This window comes from Anser anser, assembly GCF_964211835.1.
Source record: "Anser anser genome assembly, chromosome: 6".
In the NCBI taxonomy this organism is placed as follows: Eukaryota; Metazoa; Chordata; class Aves; order Anseriformes; family Anatidae; genus Anser; species Anser anser.
In genome coordinates this window covers 36,971,000-36,988,598 of record NC_139726.1, presented here as the reverse complement: position 1 = coordinate 36,988,598, position 17,599 = coordinate 36,971,000, and the positions used below count along the sequence as shown (strand labels likewise).

Here is a 17,599-nt window from a genome sequence, read left to right as displayed (position 1 = left end):
ACTTCTATATTCACTGCTTATACTGACTCAAAACAGTCCGGACTTGAATAAGTAACAGCCAGTTTTGCCTATTGTCAATATAACTGCAGATATGAGAATGATTTGTCCCATGAACTATTAATACGTTGACCACTGAAACGAGGAACACATAATTAAGTTCCTCGTTGTAAGAGGCATCAGGTTGATATCTCTGTAGTTGCATCCTAGGTAAAGGCAGACCATTTTTCAGGACTTGTCTACAAATCTCTATATATCTGAAAGCTTTTAATGCAAAACTATTGTCTATTCAGAAAATATTTGACTCCAAAATACTAATAACAAGTAAGTAAAATGTACAGCAAAATTGCCCAAGTGGAATTCAATAGACTGGCAGATCAGTCACATTTCTAGCATGCTGTCTGATAAAAATCTCCTCCAGAAATTTTACTGATGTCCCAGTTATTCATCTTAAATATATTGGTGCATCTCTTAAAAAAAAAAAAAGTGTGTTGACTACAAATTCTTACTGGCTTGCAACTTGTCGCTAGCAGTACAGTTACCACTTTCTATTTTGTTCCTCAACTTAAAATAATTTGCAAGTCTAAAGTGAGAAGTTAAGGCATTTCAGACTGGGAAGGGGAGCAGAGAGCCACACCGCATGTTACCTGCCAGAGATGGAGAGCTGCTGGTAGCCAGCAGCTGCTGTTAAGATAGGAAATGCAATAAAGCACCTGCTCTGCAATCCCATAGAGCAAACCTGTTACTGGTAAGAAAGTGATGCAGCACCATGGCTACAAATAAATGGTACGATGAACTGCTTATTTCATATTGCCTTCGCTTTGAAGATTCCAGCAGCCGCCTTTGTCACTGGTGGAAGTCAATATAAATTAGCAAGGTAGACAGCTTGGTTGTCTCTCACGTCTAGGCTACCCACAAGGTAAGCAAAACAGCAATTACATCAACTGAAAGGGTAATTACATCAACTGAAAGAGCAGAACACAAGTGTGAGGACTGCACAAATCAAGCGGCAAATTGTTTGAGCACTGAAATGTCATACTCTGCCCTGCCGAGTCAGAGACAAGTTTGATCCTGCCTCACAGATAAAGACAAAAACATTAAGGATTAACAAAACACTGGGGGAATAAATAAATAAATAAAAAGCTTGGTAAACTTCCTGCTGCAGCTATGCAAATAGCCACAGAGTAGGAAAACAAGCATTCCAGAGGCCTAGAAAAGTAACACTTTTTACACGGTGCCACAACAACAGTGAATTTAGAGAAGAATGGACTATAAAAATAAAAACTCTTTGATCCAATTTTAACCGGTATAACGTTATCCAAAATCATCTGACCAGGAACTCCTTATGCCAGGGATCCTGTGGCTGCCTGGTCAAGATGCATTTGCAGCCTCTCTAGTTTCCAAAGAGCATTTTAAAAAGTTAAAAAAAAAAAAAAAAAAGCCTGAAACCTGCAATTAAGTATTAACTAGCATCACCCAAGCATTGGGCACTCTTGTAGATGCTGCTGAGGAAACACAGGGTAGATGAGAAGGTGATGACTCCCCTCGTCTTTCGGATTAGGGTTAAGAAAACACATGAACAGATTTCCACTCACATGGTTTTGTGTTTCCTTCAGTGACCATGTATGGAAAAAAGTCTCGAGGTATGGATTTCCTTCACGTCATTATACACTCCTCTCCTTTTCCTTCCCTTTTCATTTTCTCACCCAGCCTGCTATTTCACTGGGACAGTTGGATTTCTCAAGCACACCCTCCCTGTCACAATCCCTCACATCCAGACGCTTGCATGTACCCCAAGCACAGACAGAAGGCCATATGAAAAACTACTGGAAAACAACCAAAATGTGATTTAAAATCTTAATTTCCCAGAAACTCCCACACAGAGCCCTAGCTCCGGAAATGTCCCTCAGCAGTCTGCTCCAGAGACACTGATGTGTAAAGCCTGGCCACCCAACCCAGGCGGTTCTCTCTGAAATGGCAGACCTTAGAGAACGTGAGCCATCAGGTGACAACACCTTTACTTCAGACAGGAGTGTTTGGTGCCACACACACTAGTTTCTAGAGGAATTTCATCAAGTCCAAACCACTGCTAGATTTTTTTTTGCAATAAATTGTGCGAACTTTTCTAGCTAGCACTAGTGATCAATTAGACTGATTATTTGCCCAAAGGAGACACGGAAATAACAAACATACTATATATAGCTCCATTTACAAGCACACTTTCCAGGTCATATATATTAGCTTCCTTATGAACAACCAAGAGTTTTGGTTTGCCCATTACGCAACAGGAACCAGAAGTCCTTCCCAAAGCACACTGAACTGGTGCAGTGGGCTTACCCAAAATCAGGTCTTCTGAAGAGGCCACAGCTCAATGGAGAGTCACACATCAAAGAAAACCAAGCATGTAGATCTCAACAAACTACTGTGGTTCCCCCTCCACACACACACTTGCACCAGAAGGAATACCCCGCATTGCAATGTGCCACACAACCTCTGCACTAACGTTCCTGAGCCCCGAGGACTGCAGGGTGTCTGTGGAAGCGAAGCAATCAGCTGTGCCTGAACCCTGCCCCCAGCAGTGGCCTGCTGCTCCCAGATCTGTGAACCCCAGAATCAGCTGCCAGCTCCGAGGCTGGGGCAATGCCAGGCTGGGCTGGCTGCAGCAGGACCACGCGGCCACATCTCCTGGTCCAGCCCTGTGGTCACAGAGGGGACAACCAGGCTGGTGCGAATCCTTAGGCTACCAGTACAAGGCCATTTAGGCTTGTCCGACGTGGGGTAAGGCAGCACACGTAACACTTACTTTATGCACCTACAGTATTTTAGAAGCATCTTTTAAAGACAGTCAGAAGTTTACCAGTTTTGGAGGAGACAAGTGGTGCTCGCGTCTCCAGTTCTCATTAGCATCTTCCCACAGGTGAGAAGGAAAGCAAGGTCACCACAGGGTAACAGCTTTCAAACTACAGAAACATGAAATGAAAGCACCGCATCTTCAGAATAAACTGCAAGAAACTATTTCATAATCCTGTATTTTTAAGGATATTTTGTCTAATGGGTGTTAGAAGACAAAATCCTCATACAGAAGCAATAGCAAATAAAGAAAACCTGTGGAGAGATCACATCTGCCCCCAGACAAATCAGTCTTGTAACGTTCCATGACTTGGCACTGTAACTAAACTTGCGAGGGAAACTGCCTTACTAATACACAGTCAAGATTTCCTGACATAAGTTAAAATTCAATATTTTCTCTCCCCAGCCTACTGCTCTTAAGAGTGGATTTCCAGTGCTTGGATTCCAGGAGTTCTCATTCTGAGATGGCAGCCTGACATTTTTGTTGACACAATTACTGTCATTAGCAACGAATGACATCAATGAAACAACTTCCTACTCAGTTCAGGTTCTCCTTTCTTTTCCCTGAGTCTCTCACTCTAAGCTTCTGACACCTGCCCTTACCACCTTGAAACTAATTTACATTTTAATATTGAAAGACAAACATTTTGCTAGTCAAAGTAGAATGTATATTTGATTGGATTAAGCAATGAAAAAATATGTACCGGAATGATTATTGACCATTTTTATTCTGGAAAACTCTCTCACAGGAGAAATGGAAAAGCAGAGATCAATATATTACTTTGTCCAACATGTAACCAAGTACTTCGTGCTGACTTTCAGAATGTCAGACAAACTGTTACTCCTAGGTTTTATTTTTAAAATCCTCCATCATACGCCAGCAAATTTTATGCAACTGAGCAAAGTTAGTCAAGCAGAAAGTTCTTTTAGCAAGCAACTGTGTTAATTCAGCAAGCAATTGTGCTCGCTAAACAAAGCTGTGAAGAAAATCTGAACATAGTGAAAGTTTGGATCCAAAAGGACCAAGAAAAGGACCAGAAGCTCATTTGATCTGCTTAATTGGCTGTTTGCATTTCAGCCAATGTATTTGGAGGAGTTACAGGTCAAGTATGAAGGCAAAGAATTAATCAGAATAAAATAACTTCCAGATGTCTTTCCACACATAATTTCCTTTTAATCTAAAAGCTAACACCAGAGGAAGATGCCGAAGCTTATGGCCACGTGTAGTCATTTATCCGACCACTGACCACTCCACACAGCCTCTTGAAAGTGTAACTGCAAAGCGTGCTGACAACCTCACAGGATGCTGGAGGCATTTCCCTACCCCAGCATCGCACAGGAAAGAGAAACAGCTGGCTCTAACCTCGCCACTACGACGTCTAACGAGATAAAACAATTACTACAACATACGGCCTTGAAGACAAGATGCCTCATGTCCAGCCACACCACCACACCTCGATCCAAGTCTCATCCTGTTATGGACAGGGTTTCACCAGTGCTTCTCCAGGAACTCTGACTGTGCCCGAATGATATGGGTCATGTCTGATCCTGACGGTCACCTCCCAGCTCAGGAAAGAGGTGTGACGCTGGCCAGGCCTTGGGCTTCTCTGCAGTGTGCACCCCCAGGGAGGAATTGCCGAAGGTGAACAAAATCAGAATATGAGTTTATACTTACTTTTCAGCCTTCCGCTCCTAAATATAGACCTAGAATTTACATCGTATGCAAATCATATTTTGCAATATATGATCTGTATACTGGCAATACTGTATATTTGCAATACGTTTTAGCGTTACGATTTATATTACATATTTATGGCACTTTGGCTGCCCTCTTGAATTGGCTCATTTCCACCCAGAACAGACCAGAGGAGACAGTTTTTGTTCTCCCACAGATGCCATTCAGGTACGACCAATCTGTTCCACAGTCATCATGAGGGTTTTTTCATTTTTTGAACTGTGCAAAGAGAAATTAACAGTTTCAAATACCCAGAGGAATACTATGTTACTCAAACATATTTAACACTTGGAGGCTTTCACAAGGCAATCTAGGCTTCGCAAGAAGTGGATTTCCTTGAAAACAGACTACTTGCAATGCAGTTACAGGAAAATGTTCTGAAATGCATGTACCAGCATCTAAATACATGAAACACAATGAAAAACATGAAAAAAAGTGTAACTCATCTCGACTTCTCTTTAAAATAAGGATGAACTTTTTTCTCTTTTTTTTTTTTTTTTTTTTTGCTGTGCGTGGGGGAGGGTATTATGTTTGCTTTAATCAACATAGACCTTTTGATGAGAAAGACAGCTGGCACCATCTGCTTCAGGATAGCATGAAAACTAAAGCTTCTTCACTGTACTTACATGTGGGGGCTGAGCTCATAAAAGTTTCGGTTTCTGTATTCTTCAACTTTCTCTGGAGTATAAATGGGTAGAGGTCTGTAGGGGTTTATTGATATCACCACACTGCCAATGTACGTCTGTTGAAAGAAAAAAATGCACAAAAAATCATTGTGGATTTTTCTTTTATATATCATTCTCCTATCTACTACTTATGCAAAAAGAACAACAACAAAAAAGCCCAGTTGTAACAATGAATAAATACGTACACACATTCTGAAATGCTTTGCAGATCTCCTCACCAAACGATGTCAGATACCCAGTAAATAATTCTACAGAACGGAATGCCTCCTAAGAACATTTTTAAAACAAACTCCAATCATACAAATGCTTCTCTGACTAATTTAGTTGGGGAGGGAAAGGGAAAAGGACAGAGACGTTCACGAAGAAACATGCAAACATGGCATGAGCTTCACTGCAGCCCTCGTGCCCTCATACAGAACCATGCAGAAGCGATGCTGCAGTTCAAGTGTGGAAAGAAAAATGATGCTTCATGGGCACAGATGCTACACAAACTTGCTGTTACCCATGGAAAACAGCATGGGTAATGCACTGGTTTTCCTCAGCAGCGAGCTGAATGAAGAAGGCCATCATACAGCAGCTTACCAGGCACAGCCAACCTGCCTCTGCAGCTCTCCATACCCGTCTTCAGCTGCAAGAGCCACGATCAAATACACCCGCGTGGCAAGAAATACCACAATCCCTCCACGCCCTGCCTGCAGAGACCTATCGAACACACAGTCAAACCCAAGTACTTGGTATCTCTTTCCACAGCCATGAAATGAATAAACACACCTGGGAAAACATTTTTTTTCAGTAAGTGGGGGCTCCCCTGAGGTGTAATGGCTACACACAAAAGCCACAGCTTCCCGTTATTTGGGTTACAATTGCTAGTAAATGCTGAAGAAAACCCAATGATTTTTACATAGATCTATGAGTTTAAATGGCTCCTTCCTCATGACACCTTAGCACCTCACAATCACTACTTGGACTTATCTCCACAGTTTTTCTTAGAGGGAAGTGCCATAATAAGCATTTTCTAAATGGGAACAGAGGTGGAAGGAGCCCAAGTTATTCACCAGCGGGTTTGGCAGAGTGCTGAGTCACAAACTGACAGTATTAAGTGCTGCTGCAATCCTCCCGTATCTAACTTTCACGTCTAAAGCAATTTTCTGCTAACTGCTAAACAAATCTGGTCCTAAGCAGAAAGCAAGGAGAGCAGAATTTCCTATCTGCCGCAGCACACGTATGCATAGCATGCTGTGAACTCACCTGGCATTTTCTGCCTGATTTACAGCAGGGTCGAGCAAACCAGACTGCAGCGACAAAACAAGCAGCACAAGGCTTCCAGAGACCCTCGCAGTTCTTCCTTGCAGTGTTTCCTGCCCACAGGACAAACCAGAAGCTGCCGCCGCTGACAACTCCTCGTGCAACTGCCGCTGCGACGAAACACATCGCCCCACTAACTGGGCTCTCGTCTCCCCATTCCCAAACAACGCATACTTTCCAGAGGAGAGGGGAACTGGCCAGCAATCCTTTGCTAAACATCTCCCCCACACAGCCGAGCAAGAGCAGCCCAAGAGCCCTGGAAACAAACTGGCTTCATCGAGAGCCCGTGGAAAATACGGCGAGGGGGACCAAGCCCGAAACTGCCTCACATCTCGGTGGCCAGGCTGCGGCTCAGGAGAGGGACGGCCAAAAATCTGCCCGTGAGGGGGGCACCCCAAAGGCTACCGAGGCAGCTGGAAAACAGATTTGTGTCTTGCAAAATTTGTAGATCTTTGCTTCTTTCAAATACGCAGTCATGTGTACTTCATATACATTTTCTTCAAATGATAAATTGGTTTAGTTTTGTGGTCATCCTCCCCTCAACATAGAAAGTGTTTTCTATTTGTGCCTGCTCTCTTGCACTGAACTATAAGAAAATCCAAAAATTAGCTTTCTATAGCCAGTCTTTGCTCCGCTCTCTCTACAGCTCTGCCACTTTGCAAACCTACAAACTCTTGGCAAGAATAAGAAGCTTTCTAGTCTTCACAAGTGCATGGACACCCTCATTAGGGCTCCTTCCTGATAAAACATTACTATGTTAACTCGTTTCCTCATAAATCTTAAGAATCTGTGAATTCAGCCCATTTTGAAATCTGTGTTGGAAAGTAGAGCCGAAGACAGATACAGGCCAGATCTTGAAGTCTGTATTTAGAAACAGGAATTCTCTGCAACTCAAAGACCTGCCCTTTCCAGCTCTCCTGCTACCATAAACGCATAAAGTTTAATTGCTAAGTTTCTTGAAGCACCCTAAAATGCCAAGGCAAAGAAAGATGGGCAAAAGCAAAAAGCTTAATTTTTAATTTTGGATGCAGGCATTCAAATGAGATTTATTCAGAAGCATCTCTTCGTAGCTAAGTACTGCCTAGACAATGTATTTTGGGAGTTCAAGTCAGCTGTTTATTGTCAGACACATACAAATACGGAGCACTTCCTAAAATACCAATATTTCAAAAGGTCGAATGACTATATAGAAACAAAGCCGTACAAATGTCCATTTTAAACTCCAACCCAAAACACGCCAAGAAATCATTGTTCTTGCTGCAAAGTTGCTTAAGAGAACTAATACACGCCCTCTTCTCCAAATGCCACTATCTCACAATTGATACCTAATAGCTCCTTGCTAGTGGTGGTCTGTGAGATTCCACAGAGCTGGGATAAACAGATCCAGAAAAGCGCTTTCCCACATAACATCTGCCTTCCCACCAGACCTCTATGATAAACAAACAAAATAAATGGCTCAAACCCTTTAGTGAGCAACAAGCTCAGAAACATTCCAGCGCTGGAAGGAGAATGCCGAGGAGTAGCAGGAGACCGTAGAGTGGCCCCCCAGGGACTGCAGAGAGCCTTTATTTTCCCTGTTTAAGGAAAAAGCGAAACCCCAGAGGAACAGCCTCATGATGAAAGCACCGAGCACAGTCAGGAAATTTGATTTCTCTCTTGGCTTTGCCACGGTTTTCTTATGCGAGTTTGGACAAGATCTGTTGTCTCCTCAGGTTTTGCTAACGAGAGACTCTTGATTACACACCTTCCTCTAAGTATCTCCTTTATTGCAGTAAGTCACAAAGGCAAATTCTGCCTCGTTGGCGCGTTTGTCCAGATCCTGGAACAAAAGGACTCTCACTTGTGCTTTATCAGTGAATCAGCCGCGTAGCACGGTAACACGGCCGGGCACTAACACTGCAGCTGTGGAAAAGAGCATTCAAATTTCTGTCAGGTCAAATGGCAACACATCCTGCATTCTTCATCAAAGCGACACAGACAACTCATTCCTGTGAAATTAAGGGCTTAAGACCTTGAGCAGAAGAAAACGTTAAATCACAATCCAACGGGAAAAGGAGGCAATGTTTGTCACGTTGAGCCTCCGTCCTGTTGAAGATGCAATTTCTGAGACTCTTTGATGCCTAATTTTTCCCTCTAGGAGTGAAAGCAAACCTAACATGTTGCCCGGGGTAAGGTGTTACTGCTACTTCAAGCTTGTCCGTGCCTTTCTGGCCCAGCAGCTGTAAGACTAGGCTGAGAAGATGCCTGAGAGAGCAAGACTGCAGGAGGCTCCCACCGGCACTCGGTGGAAAACCCATGGGGCACCAGCCTCTTCCCAGCCAAAGGCTGGGGAAAGCTACTGCTGAAAACTGGCAAACTGCCTGAGACGCCTGTGTACCTTTGCAGCCATGAGGCTGCACAAATCTTGCAGAGAGCCCAGCAAAAGGTCCCGAAACACCTCTGCAGCCAGGAAGCGCTTAAGCTGTGGTGAAATCCAACGCACAGGGACGAGGCAATGCAAGTCAGCTCGAGAAGAGGAGCTTTCAGAAAACCACTGGCACAACTTATGGGAGAACATTTCACACCCTGGCATACAGTATATTAATAAAGCCATTTTCCCCGACAAAGTTAACCTTGCAATAGCCCAAGGGTACAGAAGAGAGGAGACTACAGCTGCAGAAGCCAGGGAGCATTATCAATGGCAGTCAAAGCTGTAGAACAGGAGCTGCAGAGCCAGGGCTGTCACGCCAGCGTATCTGTGACAGCTTTTCTGGACCTGGGGCATTCTACACAAAGCTTAAAATCATTGTGTGTCTGCACTGACTCACTACAAACCTTCTGGAAGCATACATTTGGCGGCTCTGTTAGAAACAAACCCCCTGCTTCTTGCCCTTGGTAGCCTGCAACAGTCCAGAAAAATAACTGCTGCAAAAATGACTCCTGCTGCAAAATGCCCAATCGGTACAGGGCCCTGCAAGTACGTTAAAAGTGTGCTAAATTCCCAGGGCCCAACAAGGCTGCTCAATTTATCTGTGTATTTTTCTTTTAAATGCTGTAGCACAGAAACAGAAAACAGATTCTAGTAAAATAAGATTGTTAGTGGGGACACAGGTAATTCAATTTATGCAGACCGACTTTAATAGCCCAGATACACACCCTGCCCATTCCTTTAGTGATTAGGCTCAAAAGTACTGGGTGGCTATGATTTTGAACAGTTTCAGATCACTAAAACAATTCACTGAAATTAAAAACATTAAAGTAAGATCAAAGAGAAGTGTGACTAGATTTTTTGGAAGGAATCCAGAACTAACGCTTGGGCAGCACTGATTTTATATATATATATGTGACATCAGCAAGAATGTATTTCTAATTTACTCATTTTAATTTATATTTTGCCTGAGCGGTTGTGGTTCTGGATTTTGCCAACTCATAAGCACATGTGCTGCTGCCTGCTCAGAACAGCTGAGGCCAAGGAGACAGCAGACGCAGAGGCAGCCTGTACTTACATGTTCTCAGCTTTCTGAACCGTCTCAAATGCAGACAGAACCTGTCAAATTTAACACTGCAACGCTGCTCCGTAATAAAGCTTCTCATTTTAATAAATATTAGCAGCTAGATCAGTACCATCTCAAAATATCATCTGTTATTTGAACAATCACGGCGTGTGCTCAAATTTGTTTTTCGTTGTGGCTGGCCACAAAAAGAAAAAATAGATAAATGCACTCTGCTTTTGGACCCTTGCATTTTTCATGTCTGGAACACCTGCAAAGTTGAGAGAGACTAAGTTTGAAAAGAAGGAGAAAAACAGTATCAGGCAGACTAAGAGCAAAAACGCCTTAGAAGCTTGTTTCTGGGACTTTTACTGTGGTACTGCGTATCACAATGTAGGTGTTTTTACAGTTTGGTGGAGAGGGATGGGCTGGGTACTTGAACAACACACAAACAAACAAGCTACAGTTTCATCCTACAATTTCCATCCGGGGGTTTTCCGGCACTGCTTCCTGAAGGCATGCAGACAATAAACTCCACCTGTGATCCAAGCCGCGCAGCTGCACTCTGTGCTGAGCCAGGGCTGGGTAGTGCTCCTCGTGCCCGCGGGGAGCCTCGGTCCATGCTGCCCACAGCACTCCCGTGGAAGCACGGCCACGAGTAGAGCCTCTGGGCACCTCCTGCAAGCGCGGCCCCAGGATCTCAAAGAGCAACGATCATGTGGAAAGACCAGAGCCAATAACATTTTAGCTCCTCGATCAGGAGCTTCTATGAGGTTTTTCTAGAAAAAGCAGAATAAACAACTGTGCTTTGAGTCCTCAAATTAGCATTGCCTGGCAAATACAGCATCTCTCCAAAGCTCCCGATCAGCTCTGAAATGGCTGCAATAATTGGTGAGATGTTACAGATAAGGAAGCCAGTTTCCATCGCCCTCACTCGAAGAGAAGCCAATGCTAAAAATGTACTTTTCCAAAGTCTAGTCTGTGGTAAACTGAAGATGCAAACCAGACTGTCATACTTAGTTTTACTCACTCTCCAGAGAGAGGGAAACCTCTTAAAATCTCCTTCTCCTTGATACTCCTGAGTACTTCTCACTCTTGTTTGGACTCATTTCTAATTACGTTTGTATAAGTGAAGAAACAGAATACTGGATTTCTGAACAAACACAACTTATATCCCCCACGATGACTAAAGCAAGGCTGGAGACCACCCTCCTGGACATTACATTTTAGCCCCAGGAACACACTGGGCAAAGTCAGTATGTTGGAATAGAGAAGAAAAAAACCAATCCTGGTAAGATACCATATGCATTTAATGCATTTATTAACCATGACTGGCAACATCATAAAACCTGGACAGGACAGAAAAAACTTAGTAGAAGTACATAGAAGAGCACTCGATGACTCCCTGAACTTGGGAAGAAAAAAAAAAAAAATCAAGCAAAAGAAGAAACTGTGTCAACAGCTGAAGTAAAATAATCTTACTGATAGAGGAGAGAAACTTCACCACTAGTATACATCCCAAATATATTGGCATAAACCAAACATGTCGATGGCCGATTTAATAACTCAAGACACAAAGCTCAGACAGGTACCACAAAGGCAGAATTGCCTACCTATATCCCACAGCAAACAAAAATGACACGGGCAACCTGTGTCAAAAAGGATAGCAAACTGCTACGATACTCCGCTACGGGCTTGATCCTGCAAGTCCCTGTGCAAAGAGCAGCCTGAACAAGCTGCAGGCAGCCTGCACCGACCGGGATCCAGCCCTTAATTGCACTGCAATCAGATTTAGAGCCCTGAAGTAACAACAGAGCCTCTTCCAGAGAAAGACACAGAAGCATGACAAGTTGAAGCAAGTACTTAAAGAGGATGCGTGTGCAGAGATTATCGGGTTTCTCTCCTAAGTTTCTGGAGGGCACAGACTTTTCTCTGCTGATCACCGAAGAGTACTGCTAACCTCACGATCATCATGACAGGCTCTAATGTTGTTAATAATGAGGCAGATTAATCACCTCAACCATCCACCCCTCTGACTGCATTCGGATGTTTTTATGCAAATAAGCAGAGTTCCTATACAGGATGCAATTACAGGTGGCATCTGTAAAGTAGGTGATGGAGAAGTCGGCCCAAAGCAGACTTGAGAAATTTTAAGGAAAGCATTTAAATACCCTGGAACATCAATGTTTGCTAACTTTGGGAAAGATAAAGACTTGTTTTCATAAGCAAACAGCAACTGGAGATTGGATAGAGTCTGTGCCAAGAAACCTCCCGTCTCAACGTGCACAAGAAACAATAGCAGAAAACATTAAAGAGAGGACTCAGTCCAAAACATCCCATTATTTCTGTATGAATAAAAAGGGGGGAGACACCATATTTTTACAGTACTTGGGCATTTTTGCTGCTATTTGCCAATCTTTCATTAATCTTCCATTTGTGTTTCGTGTAACATGCACCGAAATCACCAAGAAGCGCCCCAGAAGCCTTCATCACCTTAATGAAGGAACACGCAGCGTTCTGGGGGCAGAGCCAGCTCTGTAGCAGTTGCGGGGGCCCTATGGGAGGCATTTCCCACACCGCCCTCTCTCTTTTTTCAAAGTGCCGCATCAAAGAGACAAGAAGAAGGAATGTATAGGGAAGAAGACCTCTACGCGCAGCCCACAATATCCACATTATTTTCTGTGATCCTTACTCATGTTTTCTTACTTCCTTCTGAGGATAGTGCATACAGCCCTACAAATAAATGCCTCCGCTGCCACGCTCAGCATCGTGGGTGCTGTACAAAAAGAAAAGGAAACAAGGCAATGCCTTGAGATAAGCAACTTTCCTCCCACAAGGTACCTCAAGGTTAAAAGTAACCAACCTGCTGGCTGCAAGCATCTTTACTCCAGGCAAGTGATTGAGTTGGTTTTACTGGGGTGGGCTGATGTGAAGGGCCAAGAGGATTTCTGATGCGATAACGAGCAAAGCAAGTTTTATAGGGAGGCAGAATAGTTCTTATTAGACTGCGAGATATCACTGGAAAAGATGTGCCTGGGGCACACAAATCCTTCTCCGCATCCGAAGCGGCAGGCTTCAAGGCCCTCGCCTGTGGCAGCTGCAACAATATTATTGCTGCAAGCCAGTATCTTCCCTCCCGAGGGAAACTGTGGAGGCACCGCTGGGAAAATTGTTTAATCCGGCAGAGGCGTCCCCCGAGGGAGGAAGAGAAAGATCTGAGGAAGCTTGGGTCCCCTGGGCTACCACCGGGGAACAGCAAGTGCACCAGTGAAGACAGCTGGACTGAAAGCTGCTGTGCTCTGGCTATTAGACACTCCTCAGCTCTGAGAAGGATTCTTCACAAAGAGATTGATCAGGAACTGGCTGGCTCTCGGGAACGAGCTGTCACACACCATGCATGGGCCCTCTGCTCTCACCTCCAGCACCCAGCCCTATCCCAGTCCTGCGCTGCACAGCTCTGGTCCCGGACTCTTCAGGTGTCCCTTTCCCCATGCAGACACCACCGCCAAATCTGCATGAGCCCTTCAAAACCAACCAAGGACTCCACCCAGCCTCACAAACAACCTGTAAAGACCGACAGGATTATGCTGGTATGATCCAGAAGGTAATGAAATGGAGAACAAAACTGAATTTCAACCAGCGTGTTGCAATTAAAATTTACCCAGCCAGCTGCATTTGATGTAACCCACTACCACAAACCCCTGTTCTTCGCAGCACCAGTGGAGTTATACAGAGGGATGATCACGCCAGGCCGATTCAGATCGAGACAATGGATCTCAGTCATGTATTTCTGTCTTTCACCCTCTTCTTTCAAATGTAGTAGCTGGAAGATCTGATAGGGGTGCAGCAGAACAAAGCCTGGGCTTGACAGCAATTCAATAAACTCCCAAACACTGTAAGGTAGCTAAAAAAAGGCGGGAATAAATAACAGACACAGTCGAGTAAAGCCAAATCAGAAACAAAAAGGCCACCCCCAAAACATCCAAACAATAGAGATCACCAGAAAGCACCTCAGCCGGCAGTACAAGCACACCACAAGCCAAGCTACCAGAAGGCAGTCACAAGGATGCTACCTCAAGCAGCTAACACTGAGTTATTATACTGGAATGCCAAATATTTAATAGTTCAGTGATAAAACAACATGTGTTCAGTACCATAAGACTGTTCTTGCCCAAAGCGGCCCACAAGCTCCACGTGCAGAAAATACAAATTAAATGCTGACATCAGAGAAAAATTCTGTTTTGTTAAGAGAGCAAAAAGCAAACAAACATTTTGTTGTCATGAACAAAATGTTGACCTCTGCAGCTCTGGGAAGACTTCAAGAAACAACATAACTGCAGGAAAAAATGTGCAGGGCAGCAGAATAGAGCGAGCTCTGGCCTCTGAAGGCTGCCTCCCATGTGCCCACGCAGCACCGCTCCCCTCCAGACTGCTCACACCTCCCTTGCCACTTCCCCAATCCCCTGACCCTTCAGATAAGCGACATGATGTTTTTCCTGCTTGCTCACTGCATGGCCCATGAATCACGTTTCACTCTGTGTTAAGGAAATTCACGCAGACTTTTGTTACCGATACTTACAGAATTGAACTTTTGCAAGAAAAGTGATTTTATCAATGAAAAGTTTAAGAGTTGCAAAAATAGTATCATAAACTATTACAGCTTTTTAATGAGTTTTTTCTTGGTCAGACATACCCCAGGCATTTCTAGACATGACTAAACTCCAAGATTCCCATTCCCAATTAACGCACGCACTACCCCAAAGCCACTCAGCGTGAGATTACTGCCGAATCTGATGGTCTTTAGGAGGGTGATTGGCCCTGCTCCAGCTCCACCAGCCTTCATACTTATTTTTACAGGCACAGCTTCCAGCTTCGCGCTCTGGTATGCAGCCTAACACCCAAGTCCATTAAACTTTCTATGAAATACACATAAAAATGAACAACGGGCGATCAAGCCGTAGTCTGTTCTCTGACTGGTAAGAGAACTGGTACTTTTTTTCCCCCCGTTTGCACCATGGCACATGAGAAATTTGAAACGCTGGCTCTTAGAGCTTATCCACAAATGTGTCCTTTGGTATTGACATCCAAAGAGGAACCAGTCAGTCTGCACAGCAGCCTGCTGGCCTAAGAAAGCACTTCAAACACAGTCAGGGAAGAGAAGTGCAGTTATACCTCTCCTTTCCTCAAATCTGGGACCCGTCTGCCTACTGGTTTAAGAGGTGCTATTTGTCATGCATTGCATCCTGCATCAGACCCATCCCAGGAATGAAAACTCAGCTAATTTTCCTGAAGGGCTTACAAGCAGTCATGCCCAGGGTGGTGAGAGGACCACCAGGGACCCAGATGAATGCTGGATGCTCTTGCAAGGGGAATTCTTGGGGAGAAGACCTGGCATTTCAAACGGATGAATGGAGATGGCATTAGGATTTCCATCGCTGAACATTCAGCATCAAACATAACTACTGTGAAAGAGACTAGAAAAGACAAAATTCATATTTATTATTTTTACTGGAGCCTATTTATTTTGTCATCTTTGGCTACGAGGGAGATTTGACACTGTTCACTGAAGGCTTGACCTGACACACATCTACCCGTGAAGGCTGGGTAACACGATTATGCAATGTCTGGCCAACTTTAAAGTATTTTCAAAACCATCCATGTTACGGGTCTCATTCCTCACAACAAGCCCCTTTGAAGGTTATAACTGCAAGTCCGTTTTAAAACTAACATATGCAGCACAGACACAGCTGTCAGCCTACAGAAAACTGCTTAAAACCTAATGTTGACAGAGCTGTGGTCAATTGCTGTAGAAACATTTCAGTCCATTCATATGGCTTTAGTTTGACTTAAACTTTTAAATGGAGACAGGATTTTTTGTAATGCCTACAACAGGGCACTGACACACGGGCTGAGCTTAAAACACAACCTGAACCACAGGAGGCTAAACCTACTTCTATTGCCCTCTGAAGGGATCCTGAGGGATCAACTTTTGTAGCTTGTTAGAGCTGCAGAAATCTGCAGTCTTTGTTAAGCACCAACAGTAGCTCTTCAATGGCCTAATTCAGTTTCTCCAGGACAGCACGCAAACTACGGATTTTACATGGTAAATCAAACATTACTTCCAGATGTAACAAAGGCTTCATTGTGCTCGTCTAAGTCTAAAAACAGAAATGCAAAGCGTGCTTTCCACGAGTGAGGTTTGGGGAGAAGAAAGTGGGTGACAATAAGGGACAGGGAGAGAAGAGTTTGTGCGTGAGAATTAATGCACGATTGCTGCAGCGAGCACCCTTCCAACTAGTCCATGCTTCAGCAAACTTTTAGAACAGTAATAGTGGAATGAAGTTTGCAGGGCAGCAGAATTCAACTGACACGAAAAGGAGATATCCCTTGAGTGATTTGGTAATTAAAACCCTGCAGCATCCCAAACTCAGTAACTTGTCGACTTGGTAACAGCAGGTGGCACAGACTTAAACAGCGACTCTTTTCACTGCTGATGTACAAAATGTTTTAATACTTGCAAAGATCTGCAGCATTTTGACTTTACAGCGTGGATTCACAAACAGTACTTGTAAGACCTTAAAAAAATAAATAAATCACATGATCAAACAAAACTGGAGATAAAAAGGGCAAAAGATATTGTAACAAACTACAAGGGAATGATTCAGCTAGCAAAAAAAAAATCCTTTCTTTTTGGCAGCAGTTCAAGCTTCTCAACAGAGCATGTTTAAGTATTAGTCTTTCCCACCTGCAAGGCAAAGGATCCTACACTGCTAGAGGAAAGTGACACCTTGTATCACCTGCCAAAGCACATAATACAACTAATTACACTGCACCTCAGTGCCAGGCCGGGCAGAATCAGAAACTCAAGGAAATACAGGTTTCAGTGTCATTGCGTCAAAGAACCATGTGTTTGAACACGGCTGTCAGCTGGTATGTAATAGGTGATAAAAATAAAACAGATTACCCATTTGTCATTCAAACTGATTTCTTTCAAGAAAAAGCTATCCGGTCTAAATTCTATAAAAACATGCAGTTAAATACGTTAAATCCATAGCAGTTTACATAGGAAGTCTTGAGCAATCCACTCCCGTATGGCTTATGGCAATCCTTACTAAGAGACTGCACATCTAGGGTACCCTCACAGGATAGGTTTGTATCCTTAACACTTGAGATGAAACTTTCAGGTATGACTGGGCAAGGCAGAACTGCCATCTTCAAGCTTTAGGCAAATGCCTCCATTTTCTTCCCTTCTCCTTCGTATTTTCTCAAGCTAAAGTGGAATGAAATGATTCAGTAACACCCATTTTAGTGTAGGTATTAGGAATACAGCGTTAACCCTAAAACTGAAGTCCACTATACAAGCCACCAACTGAATCAAACTCTGAATCCCAGCAGAGGCAGCCACTGCAGCTGTTGACTACGAAGGGCTTACCACGAGCAGGATGAAAGTGCAGCAAAGAGGAGCCTGATACCTACCTGCCTGTATCAGCGCCTAAGGGTTAGCAAAAGGGAACAGGCTACATCTTCAGGGAACAAGAAGAAATTTAAGACAATTT

The 17,599-nt window shown here is 43.7% G+C and overlaps 1 protein-coding gene across 5 annotated transcripts in view; it reads right to left on the bottom strand.

The window, feature by feature from the left end:
- MYO1B (myosin IB) overlaps window positions 1-17,599 on the bottom strand; it is a 179,283-nt gene that overhangs the window by 71,401 nt on the left and 90,283 nt on the right. For all 5 annotated transcript variants that reach the window (XM_083842874.1, XM_083842875.1, XM_083842876.1 and 2 more), the window contains one exon: window positions 5,209-5,324. In XM_083842874.1, the coding sequence (XP_083699000.1) occupies window positions 5,209-5,324 (116 nt within the window). The remainder of the gene's footprint in view (window positions 1-5,208; window positions 5,325-17,599) is intronic.